This window comes from Salmo trutta, chromosome 4, assembly GCF_901001165.1.
Source record: "Salmo trutta chromosome 4, fSalTru1.1, whole genome shotgun sequence".
Taxonomy (NCBI): domain Eukaryota; kingdom Metazoa; phylum Chordata; class Actinopteri; order Salmoniformes; family Salmonidae; genus Salmo; species Salmo trutta.
In genome coordinates this window covers 38,948,492-38,969,941 of record NC_042960.1, presented here as the reverse complement: position 1 = coordinate 38,969,941, position 21,450 = coordinate 38,948,492, and the positions used below count along the sequence as shown (strand labels likewise).

General features: G+C 41.7%; 1 protein-coding gene across 4 annotated transcripts in view; it reads right to left on the bottom strand.

Moving 5' to 3' along the window:
* LOC115192334 (ecotropic viral integration site 5 protein homolog) overlaps positions 1 to 21,450 on the bottom strand; it is a 100,245-nt gene that overhangs the window by 62,669 nt on the left and 16,126 nt on the right. For 3 of the 4 annotated variants that reach the window (XM_029750706.1, XM_029750708.1, XM_029750707.1), the window contains exon 2: positions 11,188 to 11,447. In XM_029750706.1, coding sequence (XP_029606566.1) covers positions 11,188 to 11,447 — 260 coding nt within the window. Of the gene's footprint in view, positions 1 to 7,269; positions 7,414 to 11,187; positions 11,448 to 21,450 lie in introns of those variants that run through there. The other variant, XM_029750709.1, reaches the window with a different exon arrangement.

Genomic DNA, 21,450 nt, shown 5'->3' with positions numbered 1-21,450 from the left:
ATTAAAACAGCGGTTTCCCACATTACATTAAGAATTGTATTGCATTGACTGCTTGTCAAAATGCATGTTTCCCTCCCCATGGCACTTGCAGGTTGAATGCGCCTTGAAATAAATATTTATTACATTTTACATTTTAGTCATTTAGCAGACGCTCTTATCCAGAGTGACTTACAGTAGTGAATGCATACATTTCATAAATTTTTTCTCCGTACTGGTCCCCCGTGGGAATCGAACCCACAACCCTGGCGTTGCAAACACCATGCTCTACCAACTGAGCCACACGGGACCAAAAAGGGAATTTATCTCGCATAGAACGCACAACAAGCCGACTAAGTAAATAGATAAACTATTCTACTATGGGGTTGTCTGGTTTTTCTATTCATTACTCGTTTTGTTTGCAGAGGGAAAGTAAATGTGTTACATCTTTCTTTTTTTGGCGTGGCGGGAATGATTTTGCCGTGGCACAGCGCCACAGTTAAATGATTGCAGCGGAAACACTGAACAGGCCCCCGGCCTGTGAGAGGGAATCATGCCTACCAGCCTGTGCAGTGCACTGCGGACGAGCCCATGGTTGCGTCCCAAATGGCAACCTATTCTCATGTAGTGCACTACCTTACACAAGGGCTCTGGTCAAAAGTAGTGCACTACATAGGGAATAGGGTGCCAGTTGGGAAGAGGCTATGGCTGGACCTACGACACAAAGGCCCATAAATCTGATCTCGGAAAAAGGGCCTGGGCCTCTCGGGTGCATGGTGACGTCACTGGGAGAGCTCACAGAATGGGTAGGGTTACAGCCATATTTGGGTCAGGAGAGAGGGGGCCAGGGTAGGCCTGGGTTACTGTCACAGCTAGAACAGCACCAGCAAGGGTTTTACAGTTTGTGGTTTTACATGTTTGAGAAACTTACCCAGAACAGCAATTCACTTCCGCATCCTCGTTGTGTAGTATGTATTGTGATGCAGGTCTTTAGATGTTGTACAAATGAACTGGTCTCATTCCAAACATTACCAGCAAAGTTATATTCCATTTTGTAGCGACTCGAGCGATACCTCTCCGTCCATTCTACAGGTATCAAAATAAAGGAAACACTTGAGTAAATGAGGGACACAAAGTATATTGAAAGCATGGGGTGCATCCACACAGGAAGTTGCAGACACTTGTAGAATCTATGCCAAGTCCCCTTGAAGCTGTCTGGCAGCCCGTGGTGGCCCAAAGCCTTAAGAAACTGTATGCGTTTCCATTATTTTGCCAGTTACCTGTAGCAGCAAGCTACAGGGAGAATGGAATAGCTGGATAGCTTTTTATTGAGCTCGAGTCGCACAAAAAGGGAATATAAAATTGCAGGTAAAGTTCAGAATTATACAATTTAATGTGTACAACATCTGAAAGACCTGCATCACTACAGTGAGAGCGTTGCTCTTTCTAAAAGGATGTATTTGAGTGTTTTTAGAGCCTTTGTTCATGTTTTTTTCAGCGCCCCCATACTGAGGATGAGGAAGTGCTTTGCTGTTTGGGGTAAATTTCTCAAAAATGTGAAAATCACAACAACAAAAAAAGCGTCTACACCCTTCTACATCATCCATTTACATAAAAAAGAGAGATGTGGTTGTAAAAAGACAAAATGTTTACTTTAATTAAAACATAACCTCACTTTCAATGGCAACTAATGTAGAAAACAGTAAGCTAGATGCCAGAACAGGTACAGTATCATACGAGAGGCCTATAAAGTGAGAAGGCTGTTGCTCAATGCAGAGCCCTATTTCATCACAGCTGTACGGGGTGTGAGGGAATACACCTAACCAATAAGGGCCCGGGGGGTGTGGTATTTGGCCGAGGCACAGCGCATCTTGGCAACACCCAAAATCCCCACTCGACACACGGAGCAAGACACGGTAATAAACCTGTCCAGCAGGTCTAGATCTGATACATGTTCATCTGCCCTAGGTAAGGGACTATCATTTGTACCAACATCACAGGCCAAGGAATTTGACACAGTTATAGACTTTCAAAACGTTTTGGGTAATGGGGCTGCCCCCTATGCACCTGCCAATGTTAATCTATTTAACGAAATTAGTAACCAGACAGGAAACAGTGCTAATGTTTTTCCGATAGATAACCACCTGAATGACAATGAACTTGACTCCCGCCCTGACGACATGACAAGGGGGAAAATACATTTTAAAAGGAAAATCACATTGTTACCACCTAAAAAAAAATCCTTCTCATGAGAAATATATTGCCACATAGTTGAAGAAAGATGTACATAATCGCTTGGCTAGAAAAAAAGAATACTAGGTATTCCATAATATGTCCAAAGCAGAGAAATAATCTCTTATGGAACTGAAACATTACTCCAGTATGATTATAAAACCTGCCGTCAAAGGAGGTGCAATAATGATACTAAATGCAGCAGACGATGAAAAGGAAATTCTGAGACAACTTAGTGACGATGAATTTTACAAAAGACTCCCTCCCCACGTATACTAGAGACTATGATTTCATAAATAAATAAAACAATCTGTGGACCATATACCTGAAAACTATATTCTGTCCACTCGATGTTACCAGTCTATATACTAACATCCCCCATCAGGGCGACCTAGAGGCCCTCATGTTCTACCTCAATGAATGACCCTCTAATGCTCTTCCCAGCACTAATTGTATTGTGGACTTGGCTGAACTGGTACGAACCTCCAACTATTTTCTCTTCAGAGGAGACTTTTTCCTCCAGACCAAAAGGGGCAGCGATGGGGAGCACTATGGCTCCTAATCATGCTAACCTATATCTAGGAATGTTTGAAAAACAGGTAGTGCTGAATCCAGACCTTAACCCCTTTCTCTCCAATATTCTCCTAATTCTGAGATATTTGGATGACATTTTCGTGATCTATACAGGAATCCAGGAAGAACTTTTGGAATTCCATGCTTATCTTAACTCTATGAATGAACACCTTCACTTCACCATTAACTATGACCTATCACAAATCAGTTTTCTTGATGTGATGGTTATTAAGGACAAAACCTCCCTCACTACAGATCTCTATAGGAAACCTACGGACAGGAACACCCTCCTTAGAGGTGACAGCTTTCATCCACGTCCACTTATTAAAAGTCTCCCTATAAGTCAATTCAGTCGTATCAGAAGAATATGCAACTCTGATGCTTCTTATCAGGAACAGACCCCGGACCTCACACAAAGGTTTAAGGAAACGGGGTACAAAGACAGTTGGGTAAAACATGCCAATGATCGTTTTGAAGGACTAACACAGTTGGAAAGCCTTCAACCTCCCATCATGCTTTACCCAAAACTCATCATTGGGGAAGGCATTTAAGGACATTATCAGGAAGCACTGATACATTATTGATACTGACCCACAATTGAAACCCATTTTTAAATATCCCCCATGTATGGTTTTTAAAAGACCCCTGTACGTGAGAGATAGTGGTTAAATCTGATTACCTCAACAATTTATTGTTAAAATGAGAGGCTGCCTGGATCTGTGATTTAAAGACCCTTGCTGCCTTCCTGTCTCAACGTAGACTTTGATCTAAAGCCATTCTTGTGATTATGTTATTGTAAATGTTTGTAGGCTTATGTAGCCAAATTGTATCCATGACCGTACGCTATCCATTCATGTTTTTTGTATGCTATTTTAATGAGAATTAACCAATGATATCAGGCCACACCCAGCCATGATTACAGACACCTGTGTGTGTCTTTTGACACTATATAAACGTGTCACCCTGCAGTGTTTGTCATTATACCCTGATGAAGACAGCATGTCTGTCGAAACGTTGGACATTACATTTTTGCATCTGAGCTCCTAGAGTGTGCGGCTCTCATTTAATATTTAAGTGTTCTACTCCGCTAGTCAGCACCTCGCCTAAATAGGTGTGCCTTTCTTTCACCTCTAGATAAATCTGATTACCCACCAGAGAAAAGGGAAACTTTTTTGGACAATGTTCCGGAGGGTAATTACAAATGTGGACAACGTTCTCAAAGCAGCTTTACGTACAAATACAACTAATTTACCCACCCCCTCACTGGACGAAGATTTAAGATCAAGGGCCTGATTACCTGCATGTCCACCAATGTTATTTACATGGTGAAATGTCCTTGTGGTCTGTCTTACATTAGGGAAAAACAGTAGAAGCCTTCTTAAGGCTAGACGTCCCGCTAGCGGGACACCTGTCAACAACATCCGGTGAAATTGGAGGGAGCGCAAATTGAAATAAATAATCTTAATATTAAACATTTCTGAATATACAAGAATCTTATATCATTTAAAAGCTTAAATTCTTGTTAATCTAACTGCACTGTCCGATTTACAATAGGCTTTACAGCGAAAGCATACCATGTGATTGAGGACGGCGCCCCACATCAACATATTTTTCAACCAGCACAGACTTCATAAAGTCACAAATAGCGATTAAATAAATCACTTAGAAAATCTTCCTCTGTCTGCAATCCCAAGGGTCCCAGCTACAACATGAATGGTTGTTTTGTTAGATAAAATACTTCCTTATATCCCAAAAAGTCTGTTTAGTTGGCGCCATCGATTTCAGTAATCCACTCGTTCAACATGCAGACAAAGGATTCCAAAAAGCTACCGCTAAACTTTGTTCAAACAAGTCAAAGTACGTTTCTATTTAATCCTTAGGTATCCTAAAATGTAAATAAACTATAATATTTCATACGAAAAAAAGTATTTGAAATAGAAAAGTAAAATTAGTAGGCGCGTGTCGACAGGCTGATTTTCCACTGGGACTCTTTGTACCAAAACACCAAATTCTTACTCGTTTTGGAAGAAACAAGCCTTAAACAAAAACTGTTGACATTAAACAAAAACTGTTGACATCTAGTGGAAGCCATAGGAATTGCAATCTGGGAGTTAGAATTGCATAGGACCCATAGCCTTCCATTATAAGAGCCTGGGACCTCCAAAAAGAATCTGGTTGGTTTTTCACCTACCATATCAATTGTGTTATAGTCTCATACATTATTTTAACATTTCTACAAACTTCAAAGTGTTTTCTATCCAATGCTACCAATTACATGCATATCCTGGCTTCTGGGCCTGAGTAACAGACAGTTTACTTTGGGAACGTCAGTCAGGCGGAAATTCAGGAAAATAGACCCTAGCTCTAAAAAGTTAAAGATATGGATCAGTGAGCACCGCAGCAATATATGGACAGGTGAGACAAAACATCTGGTTGCTGCTGATTTTGTACAAGCTGGACATCCTATTAGTTCTCTGAGATACATTGGAACAGAAATGGTCAAGATGTCACGCAGGGGAGGGAACATTGAGAGGAAACATCTTCAAAGGGAATCTTTCTGGATCCACAGGCTCAACACATGGTCTCCTCTTGGCCTTAATGAGGAGTTTGACTTGAAACCATTTTTATAGCTTCAATTTGTCTACTTAAAAAAAAATCCTAATTGAATATTGTATGTGTATGTATATTACTGCAAATACTGATCACATTCTCTGTGTATGATCATATATTTTGATACATTGAATGTTAATATTTTTATTTTATTTGATAGCCAAGCCAGTTAAGACAACCTATCTGGGAACAGTGGGTTAACTGCCTTGCTCAAGGGAAGAACGACAGAGTATAACCTCGTCCGCTCAGGGCTTCGATCCAGCAACCTTTCGGTTACTGACGCAAGGCTCGAACCAATAGGCTACCTGCCGCCCCATTGAATGTTAATATTGTGAAACTATGATATACATTTTTTTACCTCCTGTTTCAGGAAGTGATGTCACTGAGTACTGCCCCTATATATAGGTATATAGGACCTTCCACCCCCACCTGGGATATGGATGCCAGTTGAAGACCGAAGGGTCGAAATGTTGTTGTAAATAAATATCACCTGGGAACATGAGCAGCAGTGTACGGCGTTTTCTGTTTTCCGTACATTGGCCATCAAACTCGAGGTACGTTACTGCTAATATAAACAGGTTACAAACATAATTAAAAGAGTAAACAAGTAGTTTTGCATCATACCTGTGGTGCAGTGCCTTCGGAATGTATTCAAAACCCTCGACTTTTTCCCCATTTTGATACGTTACAGCCTTATTCTAAAATTGATTCAATATTTTTTTTGCCTCAGTCTACACACAACACCCCATAATGACATAGCAAAAACAGGTTTTTAGCATTTTTTTTGCTAATTTATTACAAATAGAAACCTGAAATTTCACATTTACATAAGCATTCAGACCCTTTACTCAGTACTTTCTTGAAGCACCTTTGGCAGGAAGAACAGCAGAGTCTTGGGTATGATGCTACAAGCTTGGCACACCTGTATTTGGGGAGTTTCTCCCATTCTTCTCTGCAGATTCTCTCAAGCTCAGTCAGGTTGGATGGGGAGCTTCGCTGCACAGCTATTTTCAGGTCTCTCCCGAGATTTTCTATCGGGTTCAAGTCCGGGCTCCAGCTGTGCCACTCAAGGACATTCAGAGACTTGTCCCGAAGCCACTCCTGCATTGTCTTGGCTGTGTGCTTAGGGTCATTGTCCTGTTGGAAGGTGAACCTTTTCCCCAGTCTGAGGTCCTGAGAGCTCTGGAGCAGGTTTTCATCAAGGATCTCTCTGTACTTTGTTCCATTCATCTTTCCCTTGATCCTGACTAGCCTCCCAGTCCCTGCTACTGAAAAACATCAACATGATGCATGAGGAGTGGCTTCCGTCTGGCCAGTCTACCATAAAGTTTGGGCGGCCAGCTATAGGAAGAGTCTTGCTGGTTCCAAACTTCTTCCATTGAAGAATGATGGAGGCCACTGTGATCTTGGGGACATTCAATGCTGCAGAATCTCTCTCCTTGGAAGATTTCATGCTATGTTATTTTCAGAAATACATCACAAATGTTGATACACTGTTCATTCTAAGTTGGCACACACACTGTGGCAGAGAGGAAAGCTGAATTCCAAATGTAGCCTAGTCGCTGCTCCTCAGCTAATAATTCACCAGTACACAAACAGGTCATGCTGGGTTCTCACAGATGGCTCAAAACAAAATACATTAAACCCTTGAGATTTACTGAAAAGTCTAAGTACAGGCTCCATTACATTTAGCATAACTAGAATAAGAGATGAAAATCAAAGATTCCTAGGAGAGGAACTATTTATTTAGAGTCGCTCTGACGGTGTTTGTTGCCAAATAATCCATGTCAGTTACACCGTCTTCCGTTTTGGCCTCCTGGTAACAAGATAAGAGCCATGCGATCTAGAAAGAGAAGTAACAATCCTCATGTTGTTTACCAAGACAGACTCATGGTGCTTTCTTTATGTCTTTGTAATGTAGAAGATCCAGAGAAGCTACCAGCCTGGTAAACTGGCTGAACTGAGTCTGGGACTCTTGTCCCCGTCTCTCACACACACACACACACACACACACACACACACACACACCTCTTATCTACTCTACACGGTACAAAGGCCTTCTCCAAACATGGATTTCAAAATACAAAAGTAATCTGTCAGTTCCCACAGATAATAGCCGATTTTCTGCTGCACATTAGTGTCTGTCTGCTCAGTCAGAAAGAGAGAGAGGATAGCTAGGCATGTACAGAGCATTCAGAAAGTATTCAGACCCCTTCCCCACATTTTGTTACATTACAGCCTTATTCTAAAATTGATTAAATAAACAACTTTCCTCATCAATCTACACACAATACCCAATAATGACCAAGCAAAAACAGGTTATACATTTTACCATTATTTTATATATATGTATGTAAATGTGACATTTCAGTTTTTTTAATATGTATATTAAGAAACAGAAATATCACATTTACATACATATTCAGACCCTTTACTCATTACTTTGTTGAAGCACCTTTTTCAGCAATTACAGCCTTGAGTCTGAATACTTATGTAAATGTTTTTAGTTTTATTTCACCTTTATTTAACCAGGTAGGCAAGTTGAGAACAAGTTCTCATTTACAACTGCGACCTGGCCAAGATAAAGCAAAGCAGTGTGACACAGACAACAACAGAGTTACACATGGAGTAAACAATAAACAAGCCAATAACACAATAAACAAGTCAATGACACAGTAGAAAAAAAAGAAAGTCTATATACAGTGTGTGCAAAATGCATGAGGTGGTAGGCAATAAATAGGCCATAGGAGCGAATGATTACAATTTAGCAGATTAACACTGGAGTGATAAATGAGCAAATGATGATGTGCAAATAGAAATACTGGTGTGCAAAAGAGCAGAAAAGTAAATTAAATAAAAACAGTATGGGGATGAGGAAGGTAGATTGGGTGGGCAATTTACAGATGGACTATGTACAGCTGCAGCGATCGGTTAGCAGCTCAGGTAGCTGATGTTTAAAGTTGGTGAGGGAAATAAAAGTCTCCAACTTCAGCGATTTTTGCAATTCGTTCCAGTCACTGGCAGGAGAGAACTGGAAGGAAAGGCGGCCAAATGAGGTGTTGTCTTTGGGGATGATCAGTGAGATATACCTGCTGGAGCGCATGCTACGGGTGGGTGTTGTTATCGTGACCAGTGAACTGAGATAAGGCAGAGTTTTACCTAGCATAGACTTATAGATGACCTGGAGCCAGTGGGTCTGGCGACGAATATGTAGCGAGGGCCAGCCGACTAGAGCATACAGGTCGCAGTGGCGGGTGGTATAAGATGATTTGGTAACAAAACGGATGGCACTGTGATAGACTGCATCCAGTATGCTGAGTATAGTAATGGAAGCTATTTTGTAGATGACATCGCCAAAGTCGAGGATAGTCCGTTTTACTAGTGTAAGTTTGGCGGCGTGAGTGAAGTAGGCTTTGTTGCGAAATAGAAATCCGATTCTAGATTTGATTTTGGATTGGAGATGTTTAATATGAGTCTGGAAGGAGAGTTTACAGTCTAACCAGACACCTAGATATTTATAGTTGTCCACATATTCTAGGTCGGAACCGTCCAGGGTGGTGATGCTAGCCGGACGGGCGGGTGCGGGCAGCGATCGGTTGAAGAGCATGCATTTGGTTTTATTAGCGTTTAAGAGCAGTTGGAGGCCACGGAAGGAGTGTTGTATGGCATTGAAGCTCGTTTGGAGGTTAGTTAGCACAGTGTCCAAGGAAGGGCCAGAAGTATACAGAATGGTGTCGTCTGCGTAGAGGTGGATCAGGGAATCGCCCGCAGCAAGAGCGACATCATTGATATATACAGAGAAAAGAGTCGGCCCGAGAATTGAACCGTGGTACTCCTATAGAGACTGCCAGAGGTCCGGACAACATGCCCTCCGATTTGACACATTGAACTCTGTCTGCAAAGTAGTTGGTGAACCAGGCGAGGCAGTCATTAGAAAAACCAAGGCTATTGAGTCTGCCGATAAGAATACTGTGATTGACAGAGTCGAAAGCCTTGGCCAGGTCGATGAAGACGGCTGCAAATAAATAAGGTATTTGTTTTTTATACATTTGCAACAATTTCTAAAAATCTGTTTTCGCTTTGTATTGTGCGTAGATTGATGAGGGAAATTGTTTATTTAATCAATTTTATAATAACGCAGTAACGTAACAAAATGTGGGGAAAGGGAAGGGGACTGAATACTTTACGAATGCACTGTACATTTCTACATTTCTGTTTTTCATCTTGGCATTCATTAGGAGAGGAACAAGGAATCTCAACATCAATATCAGTGGGATATACGCCTGAATGAGTCTTCATGCAGTGAATATTATTTGCTTTTTCCTTCTTCAAAGATGACTATTTTCAATGGAAGGATGTCAATTAAACTTTTTTTTTGTTGAAAACGTTAATGAGCAATGACATTTTCGGTCCAGTCACAATGATCCTTAAAACCGTGCTTCCTACCAGACACAGCCTTTCTAAGGGGGCAACAAGCGCTCTACATTTTATCAGGGTGACATGAGGGTCTTTGTGAGCTGTGGCAGATGATAGGGTATTGTTGTCAGTCACAGGGAAGGAGGGAGGGAAGGAAGAGGGAAGAAAGGGAGGGGCAGCAGGGACATGTGCCTAGTGAAAGAGGCCAGCTGTGGCCCTGCTTGCAGGGGTTGAGATCTGGGTCAAAGATCAAATAACCCAGAAGTCCCCTCTACATCACCACGCCTTCTGTCCACCCTTTGTTCAAGAAGGTGCTCAGAGGTCTGCCCAGGACAATGAAAAGGAAAAGTTGAATAATAAAATCTGGTGAGACATCCTTGTGGTACAGTCCATGGAGTGAGAGACTTATGCCAAAAGGAGCTAGAAGAGGATAAGAATCATCCATCACTAGTGAAAGCAAACGTCTCTCTCTCAGTCTATAATGCATTTTATAATGGATGCTAGCCAAGCTTTACAGCGTATGGGGAAACAAACCTATTCAAATATCACTCTCACTTCCTGCTCATCTCACACAGCAGACTGTGCAGATAGTTTCACCTTCAGATGTGTCCTACTACAGCTTGTCTCAGCCCCACTATGAGCATCGCTCTCAGACTTGAAACAGATCAGTTCACCCACTCCTTCATTCGGTCTGTAAAAGCCAAGGCTACATCTCACAAGGCTCTGACTACAGTATTCTTCACTTGAGATACTTGAGATGGCTTTACACAGCAGTGAGTATAAACCCAAGCAACCGGCTGCACTTCCCAGTCCTCATCGTTTCCATGTCAACACTGAGACTGCTTATAAAAGCAGGGTGAGAGCCATAGGAGGGACAGAAGGAGAGAGTGGTGGGAGAAAAGGGAGAAAGAGGGAGAGAGTGGAGCGACAGCAGTGGGGACTAAATGCACTCTAATCTCGTTTCAGCTAATGAACACTTCAGGGACAGAGTGTGGCTGGCTGTTCTTACTAAGATGACTGTGCCATGCCTTCACAACCACAGTTGATGTTATACTCACTGTTGTTGGTGTCATGCAATTCTATTGCTAGATGGACAATTAACATTACATAACCAATGGCTTTGCCAATGGTCTACAACAGGGATGGGCAACTTTGAAGGCTGTGGGGGCCACAAAATCTGAACCGCAGTTGCCCACCTTAAGAGCAAAACATTGATTATTACAAGTTTAGATAGCTGGCTAGAGTAACTTCCCAATCTAAACAATGTTACCTGAGATGTGCTAATTAAGTTACTGTCAATGACTGACATAACAGAAAAATGAATGATGTTGACACTTGGTAGATATTGAGTGATTGATTGTTTGATAGTGATCCCCTCACCTGTTCTGCTCCTCCAGCTTGGCCAGCAGCTCCAGTTCATCTGGGCTGAGCTTTGCGGGCGATGCCGATGTGGGGGACGAGGAGGAGAGGGAGGTGGAGGAGGAGGTGGCTGTGGTGGTCTGCAGGGACGAGGGCACCGTTGCCACCTGGCTAGACGGCGTGGCCACCTGGCTAGCCATCTGACTGACCGTGTGTGACACCGAGTTCTTCACCCATGAGAGTGTAGAACTCAGCTTGCCTGCAACCTTTTCAGTCGCCACCTGTGGAGAAGGAGATAAGGAATCATGTGAGCTGTAGGAGGACTGGAGGAGGCCTTTACAATTTAACTTCCTTGTCTGTTTCATGTATTTTGGGCTTTTTGGCAATGCTTTAGTTATGGACACTGGATAGCCAGAGAACAAAAAGGACTATTGAAAACCACACTGATGTGTGACTGTGTTAGTGTGTAGTTTCATCACGCTCTCCGTAGCCGATGTGAGTAAGACCCAAACAAGTTAATATTCACAACGCCACAGGACCAGATGGATTACTAGGATGCTTACTCAGAGCATGCGCTGTACAGCTGGCAAGTGTCTTCACTGCCACTTTCAACCTCTCCCTGACCCAGTCTGTAATGCTTACGTTTCAAGCAAACCACCATAGTCCCTGTGCCCAAGAACACCAAGGTAACCGGTCTAAATGACTACCGCCCCATAGCACTCACATCTGTTGCCATGAAATGCTTTCAAAGGCTGGTCATGGCTCATCAACACCATCATCCCAGAAACCCTGGACCCACTCCATTTCGCCAACAGATCACGTAATCTCTATTGCACTCCACACTGCCCTTTCCCACCTGGACAAAAGGAACACCTACATGAGAATGTTGTTCATTGACTACAGCTCAGCGTTCAACCCCATAGTGCCCTCCAAGCTCATCACCAAGCTAAGGACCCTGGGACTAAACACCTCCATCTGCATCTGGACCCTGGACTCCATGCCGGGCAGCCCCCAGGTGGTGAGGCAGGGTTTACGTTAGGAAAATGTGGTGGCGGACATTTGACCGGCAACATTTTAATTTACATTTGAATAATTTACCGGACCCACGTGCATTGGGTGTGTAACCTGATTAGGGCGTCCACCCACGGTTCTCAGAATGACAGAAATCACATTTAGAATATGGTAATTCATATTAACAGAACATGCAAGTCGAGGATGCAACGAGGCGTGGTCCTTCTTACCGAATTCTGAAGTGCACTTTGAAGCTGTTAGAATAACTGTGCACATTTACTTTTCCTCAGCCAACAGGACGAGTAACAAACAGCAGCCTATGTAAATCTCCTATTATAGAAAAGTTTAGGCTACCTATTCTATTGGTCAGCTTGTCGAGAAAGAAAGAGGCTATTCCAAAACAGACTACGGGACAGTTGTGGGACGATAGATCCCAAATTCATACAACCAGTAGGCCTAGGCTACATTAAAAAAAAACTTAAAAAGCAATGAGTGATGCAACAGATCAGAACGTTTAGCTTAAAATGTTAAAACTATTATTTATTCACATTATTAGCACAGCAATGCGCACAAGGCAGTAGGCTGCGTGTGAATGTTCATTCTATAATGCAATTAAGCGGGAAAACAGTTGTCAAAAGGGCAATACACATGCAAGTAGTTTCATGTGATGAAAATATCCTTTAGAAATGTAGAAAGAGATCTAATAGGCTACTTTGAAGCAATTTAAGGTTTGAAGGTTTGATGCCGCCTATTCAAAACAACTGGGAACTCAGAAATCTGCGACTTCAGCGTGTTCAAGGCAACTGGGGGGGGGAAAGTAATCCAACTCGGAATTCCAAAAACTTGCGAACATGGGCCTCTTTCTAGAGCAGTGATTCCCAACCAGGGGTACTAGGACCCCTGAGGGTACTTGGACTATACACAGGAGGTACTTGAGAAGACTTATGAGACCATAGGCCTACTGGTAAAAGGCACGAGGGGGCACTCCGGGCAGAGCAAAATTCAGTTAGTGATACAGTGATACAGTAACCAAAAGAGGTTGGGAACCGCTGTTTTTGAGCTACGACTTTCCGACCTGAAGATCACTGAAGTCCTGATTTAAGCTCATATTTGTTCCAAGTTCCCAGTTGTCTTGAAAGCACCACAAGATGCTGCAGCAGTAGCAGCTCTTGCGCTATCTGACCGATTTTCCACTCAAAGGCTCTGAATCTATATGCTGTACGTGTGACAAACTAATATATATATATATATATATATATATATATATATATATATATATATATATATATATATATATATATATATATATATATATATATATATATATATATATATATAAATAACACACGCCAATTTAATTCCACTAAATTGGTGAATGAGTGGGGTAACATCTCACAGCAAGAACTGGCAAATCTGGTGCAGTCCATGAGGAAGAGATGCACTGCAGTACTTAGTATCTGGTGTGGCCACCAGCTGCATTAACTGTTACTTTTAATTTTGACCCCCCTTTGTTCAGGGACACATTATTCAATTTCTGTTAGTCACATGTCTGAGGAACTTGTTCAGTTTATGTCTCAATTGTTGAATCTTATGTTGAGTTTGCTGAAAATAAACGCAGTTGACAGTGAGAGGACGTTTCTTATTTTGCTGATTTTATAATCCAGATTTTGGAAATTCTCCCGGGACAACATTTTCATATCAGTCGTCCCCACATGGATGTGCAACCCCTAGTATGGTAACCATCTAGAAGGAGACCGTACAGGTGCATCAAAGCCCTTTCCAAATCTCTACTTTGGCATTTTTTTTATACTAAATGTTAAGATCTTCAAAACAAAAAAACAAATATTAGATAAGTGAACAAATAATTACATTCTTCTCATTTACTTAATAAACACATTTATGCAAACCCAATGCCCATGTGTGAAAAAGTAATTGCCCACTTACACCCAACAACTGGTTGTGCCACCTTTAGCTGCAATGACTCCAACCAATGACTCCTGTAGTTGTTGATTAGTCTCTCACATCACTGTGGAGGAATTTTGGCCAACTCTTCCATGCAGAACTGCTGTAACTCACTGACATTTTAGGGCATTTACTGTTCGTTTTATGTCCTGCCACAACATCTCAATTGGGATTAGGTCTGGACTTTGACGAGGCCATTCCAAAACTTCAAATGGGTTGCTTTTTAGCCATTTTCAGGTAGACTTGATTGTGTTTTTGATCATTGTCTTGCTGAATGACCCAGCTGCACTTCAGCTCAGACAGATGGCCTGACATTCTCCTGTAGAATTCTCTTACACAAAGCATAATTCATGGTTCCTTCTATTAAGGCAAGTCATCCAGGTCCTGAGGCAGCAAAGCATTCCCAAAACTTCACAGAACCACCACCGTGCTTGACCGTTGGTATGATGTTCTTACTGTGGAATGCAGTGTTTGGTTTTCGCCAGGAATAAATGGGACCCATGTCATTTTTTTGTGTGTTATTTGTAAATTCAGGTTCCCTTTAATATTACGTTTTGGTTGAAGATCTGATAACATTCAGTATCAAAAAAAGAGACAGGCAGAGACAGAGACACAGACACAGACAGAGAAAGACAGAGACACAGAGACAGACAGAGAGAGACACAGACAGACAAAGACACAGAGACAATGAGACGCAGACAGACAGACAGACACAGGGACAATGAGACGCAGACAATGAGACAATGAGACGCAGACATTGAGACAATGAGACGCAGACAGAGACAATGAGACGCGGACAGAGACAATGAGACACAGACAGAGACAATGAGACGCAGACAGAGACAATGAGACGCAGACAGAGACAATGAGACGCAGACAGAGACAATGAGACACAGACAGAGGCAATGAGACGCAGACAGAGGCAATGAGACGCAGACAGAGGCAATGAGACGCAGACAGAGGCAATGAGACGCAGACAGACAGACAAGCAGACAGACAGACACAAGCAGACAGACAGACACAAGCAGACAGACAGAGCTACTGTACTCAGTTTCCACTAGCTATAAGTCTAATATTGTTGTGTTTAGAACAACTAATTAGTCAGCATCCCTAAATAAATATATAAATAAATAATATTTAAATCAAGCCCATGGCTCTACCCTATCCTATGACACAAAAGGTTTCAAAAGCAGCAGCAGCTGTTACCATTCTGCTGGAATGAAAATACAGACAGACGTTCCTCTGGAGAGAAGATGCATACAATCCCCACCTGCAATGCAACAAGTTTCTATCTAGTGCTGTGGAGGGCCCCATTCTAGGGAGTTAGGCAAATTTGACTGTCAAGTGACTCAAATAGATGTTCATTGTATACGTAGGCGGACTATATTCAGCCACAATGAGATTGACACAAAGTTGTATTACACCTCTGGGAGCATAGAGTCACGATTTGACACTAACCATATCCTGTCATTTTGATCCGAAGTAGTAAGGAGGCTAGACTGACATCTCTAAAAAGAAATCCACAAAAAAAAAGGCTAACCTCAAATCACTTACTACACAAACCTGCGGGAGCAGATAGTGATATCGCTACCAGATCGAGTCTCATAGGCTGGTCCTGAAAAGTAACAACTCGTGTCTCCTTTTAGGGATGCAAATTTCAGTCAATTTTGCTTCCGACTAACTGACCCTCATTAACCAGTCAACTGAAAAAAAAATATGTAATTGTAAAATGACATGACCAACAGAAAATACTATCAGAGATCTGTATATAATGACGAAATGCTTATGTTTCTGCTTAACAATAGGAGTCGTCCCAAGGCGGGAAGGCAGGTGACAAGCTTACGACATTGGGCTTATTTTGGACAGATTGAAACTTTTCGCTTCTGGGTCCCATGTGGCTCAGTTGGTAGAGCATGGCACTTGCAACGCCAGGGTTGCGGGCTCGATTCCCACGGGGGACCAGTATGAATGAAAACATGTACACTCACTACTGTAAATAGCTCTGGATAAGAGCATCTGCTGAATGACTCAAATGTAAAAAGTCTCTTCCTCTCTCATGCATACCGGACACAATAAGCAAACACGTTTGGTGTTCGCCAAAAGGCATATAGGAGACTCCCCAAACATATGGAAGAAGGTACTCTGGTCAGATGAGACTAAAATTGAGCTTTCTGGCCATCAAGGAAAACACTATCTCTGGCACAAACCCAACAGCTCTCATCATCCCGAGAACAGCATCCCCACAGTGAAGCATGGTGGTGGCAGCATCATGCTGTGGGGATGTTTTTCATCGGCAGGGACTGGGAGGGACAGGGACTGGTCAGAATTGAAGGAAGGATGGATGGCGCTAAATACAGGGAAATTCTTGAGGGAAACCTGTTTATCTTCCAGAGATTTGAGACTGAGACGGTGGTTCACCTTCCAGCAGGACAATGACCCTAAGCATACTGCCAAAGCAACACTCTAAGTGGTTTAAGGGGAAACATTTAAATGTGTTGGAATGACCTAGTCAAAGCCCAGACCTCAATCCAATTGAGAATCTGTGGTATGACTTTAAGATTGCTGTACACCAGCCGAACCCATCCAACTTGAAGGAGCTGGAGCAGTTTTGCCTTGAAGAATGGGCAAAAATCCCAGTGGCTAGATGTGCCAAGCTTATAGAGACATACCCCAAGAATCTTGCAGCTGTAATTGCTGCAAAAGGTGGCTCTAGAAAGTATTGACTTTGGGAGGGTGAATAGTTATGCACGCTTAAGTTACATTTTTGTCTTATTTCTTGTTTGTTTCACAATAAAACATATTTTGCATCTTCAAAGTGGTAGGCATGTTGTGTAAATCAAATGATACAAACCCCCCAAAAATCTATTTTAATTCCAGGTTGTAAGGCAACAAAATACAAAAAATGCCAAGGGGGTGAATACTTTCGCAAGCCACTGTAATGGGCCTCAGAGGGGATTTGATTTCCTTCTCATCCGCTAGGTCATTGGGCTAGTATATTAATTAAAACAACAGCATAGTCTTTAAGTGCTTCAGCATCCTGACATTGTCAGACATGTGCAAGCATCCGGTTTAGGCCTATAGCACCCCTATAATGTGGGAGAATCTCAATTGCATACTCCTCAAGTCCTTTCTCCTCTCTTCTCAAAACCAATCAGATGAGAAAGCCAGGAGGTCCCTCACCTCTGACTTACTCAAATGGGTTTTGTGGAGGGGAGGACTTGAGGAGTATGCAATTGAGATTCTTCCTCTGACTGTCACTGCATCACTACACTAGGTCAGGGTCAATGAAATACTATACATTACTTTAATAATAAACAGCTGTTTGGGCTGTCTATAGAATGGTGGGAGCACATTTGTCAATGGCCTATATGATCCAAGGACTTAGGTCCAGTTAGTCATGGGATGTTAGGCCCAGAGATGAATGTTAGTTGAAACTCCCTGAGCCTATTAATTAATGGTATGTAAGGTGTCAGCGGTATTTCCAAGGTCAATAAAAGACGGATATTTATCAGTGTATTCTAGTTCCTGTTTGTGTCTGCAAAAGTTTTGGGCAGGTGTTGATTCCCTCTCCAGTCTAAAAACGGGAAGCCAGGGCTAGCTGTGACCCACACCTGACACCAAGGTCTATCACCAGACTTTGCTCTGACATGTAGCCTACCTCTGTGGGATGGAATGAGTCAATGTGGCTGGCATTCGCCTTGGCCATCTGATACTTTAGACTTGGCTAAAAGGCCTGTGAACTCCACTGTACAATTAGTCTAAAACAGCCCTCAGGCTCTAGTCTAGTAGACAGAAATAGTTATTTTAGCTGACCAGTCAGTACAGTATCGCCAGCTCGGTACTAAGCCCTATATCCTGCCTTGCACTGAAAAACAGGAAACAAGACCAGCACTCTTTTTAGTGCTACACCCTATCCCTGACCTGCCTAAAAAAATACAAAAAATCTCCCTTCTGGACTTGCAGGAAACTAGACTCAATACTCTTGTTCAAAAATACAAGTATGTGTGAAATTAATGGGTCAAGATAGTTTTGTATGCAGTGATGGGGAGAGAAACATTTTTTTTTTTTGCACAGTTACAAAACACGCTATTATTTTTTTGGACAATATTATACTAATACTTTGAATCCAAGTATCAATTTGTAAAAAGCGCGAGCTGGCTGTTCGTGCGCTAGAACGCCATTAAGTTTCATTCTATAGCTTGTTCTCCAGCTTGCTCTCTCATCTCTCTGCAACAGACATATAGTGAGCAATATGTTTGGAATAACAAAATGCAATAAAATTACAGTATCGAATCGCAATACATATAGAATCGTAATAATCGCAATAGATATCATATTGGCACCTAAGTATTGTGATAACATCGTACGGTGAGGTCCCTGACAATTCCTATCCTTATTTATAAGGGATAAGTGGCTTTAAAATGAGTAAGTCTAGGGATGGGCTACTTTGATGGAGTGAAGGCCACCAAAAACCTGAACTCACGAGGGGCCGCAGTTGCTTGCAGGTCTCTTGCAGGTCTCCGTACACACATCCATGCCCCCCCCCCCCCCCCCCCACGCACACACAGTGAGCAAAAAAAAATTGTGGCCCCCCTCTTGACAGCAGAGACATTTTTTTATGTCAGAGTTAATTTTGTGCAATTGTACTCATTTGGCTATGGGGTGTAGACATTTTAAAGAAAAATTGCTGCAATTCTGCACATTTTGCCACGAGGCAGAGAGAAATGTTTAATGTTTTTAATATGATATCTTAGTGTGACTGACTAACAAAATCAAATGGGGGGGCTCCCCGGCAGGTAATTCAACCATGATAACAAGTTTAGATAACTGGCTGCTAAACTAACTTAGTAATGTAAAAAATGTTAGCTGACATGGGCTAATTGACTAACTACCAGTGACTGACATAAGAGGAAAAACTGCTGATGCACAACTAGGGCTGTGGCAGCCACGAAATTGTCCGCCTGTGATTGTCAAGCAAATCACTGCCATTCTCACGGTAGTTGACCGTTAATTAACAAACATTTACCATCTCCTGGCTTGCACACATAGCCTATAAGCCACTGATGCAGACCTTTGGAACATCTACATTTTAAAAAAGTCGAATAAATCCATGTAATATAGCCTACACCGTCATAATAAATCCATTATTTTAGACAGGTCTAAAGAAACATGATATGAATAAAATGTAGTCTATTTCACAAGAACAGAATAGTATACTCAGAGTTGTCCTTATGCCAGGTCCTCATCTGGCTATGCCATTTGGCTGTGGGCTACACTCGTTTATTTTGCAGACAAGGTTTAGGTTATTTTATATTATTTTATAGTATGAAGAATACAATTGAACAAAGTTGAATAAAATAGAAAGGATATTTTCCTTAAAACAATTTGAGGGTGTAGAGCAGTTAACATAGAAATAGGTACTCCTATATGCTAAATTTAGAGTTATTAATGTAACTTTAGTTCTACAAACGTTGGGCTATATATATGTTTAGATTTTTTTAAACATTGTAATAGGCTGACCACACCGCTTGCGTCACGTGCGCGAGCGTTGCAAAAAAATATGTAGAAATCTATGTTATTCAATTATTGCACCCACACTGCTCGTGCACGTCTGCGTTGCCAAAGGCTAAAATAGAACTCCTTTCTATTTCTGACGCAGATCGTGCTGCAAGTCCTGCCTCTCCCATCTCCTCATTGGTTTATAGAAGCAGGTACCCACGTGCCATCTCCTCATTGGTTATACCCACGTGGGTGATTGAAAGACGAACTGTGTTGCCGGTCGGTGTAGTAATACTATGAAAGTTTAGATGCCAATCACCATATAAGTTCAAAGATGAAAAAGCCTGGAAGGAGGAGAGATGACTAGAAACGATTCGGTTGACTGTTTTATGTGTGGATTAATTGTCAGAGTAGAGGACCTTCTGCATTTCAGGTAAAATAACTCAATGTTTATATCCCAGGACAAATTAGCTAGCAACAGCAAGCTAGCTAAATAGGTCAAATTAGCTATCAAGTGCAAGCTAACTAGCTAAATTGCCATAAAATGTTTCATGCTTTTCGACCCGTTCCCAAATTAATGTAATTAGTTCAGAGTTTGTTTTGATATTTTAACCTACATGTCGTGATCGTGTTTGGTGTAGGGGGACAAAATACATTTATGCACGATGGCGCACGCTCGCAGCCGGTTTGGGTTCCGTGTAAGGCTGCCGCCCCTTCATGACTCGTGACCGCTGGTGTGGCGGCAATACGGTCACCGTAACAGCCCTATGCACAACCAAATTTCTAAATTCCACTATTCTAACTCCCAGCAGAATTTTTTTTGGGGGGGGGGGGGGAACATTGTACCTAGCTAACTATAGCTACTGAAACAGATGTCGTTTTGCTATGTTTTTGGGGAAGAACTTTGTTTGCATCCATGTTCTTGCTAGCTTTTTTTTGACAACTTTACCAGCGTCAAAGCATACGTATCGATGAATCATTGTGACATATGAAATATGAGTGATAGTGTAATCAATGTGTAAGAACTACGTAAAAAACGCATTAAATTATTATGTGATGTGCAGTCATATTAAGGTCCTGATTGGTCAAATGGTGTTATTTGAGAGTGAGTGAGTGAGATATACATACATACATACATACATACATACATACATACATACATACATACATAATTCTTTTTTTGACACGCAAAGACCCAAACGGCATTCCATAGAAATCCTGGTTGAGAATGAAACGACTGAACAAATGAAGAACGAACAGCAAGTAAGTGAAAGAAATAGGTTTGATTATGTTTTTCTGGTAATGGGTACATGCGTAAATGCCAACAAAATAACTTTTTGGTCATAGTGGTGTGTGTGTAACCTTTAACTAGGCAAGTCAGTTAAGTTTACAATGACGGCCTAGGAACAGTGGGTTAAGGGCCTTGTTCAGGGGCAGAACTACATATTTTTACCTTGTCAGCTCAGGGATTCGGCTACCTGCCGCCCTGTCCATGTGTTAACTCATGTGTTAACTATTTAACTGTACTAGAATCCTTAAAAGGCAGATGAAATGTTAAATATCGGTATCATTTTTTTGGGCAGGGAAAATATCAGATATTGGTATCGGCCAAAAATGTCATATCGGTGCATCACTAATATTTTGGTTATTGAACTACACTAAGTGAAGTGGATTTACAACTGGTAACGGAATCACGATAACGGAATTTCATCATCATGGGTCCCTGATACATACTTCACAGAAATGCATAATTATGGACATTAATGTCGTTCTCTTCTAGGTGATGTATCCTAAATAGGTACACAAAAAGGT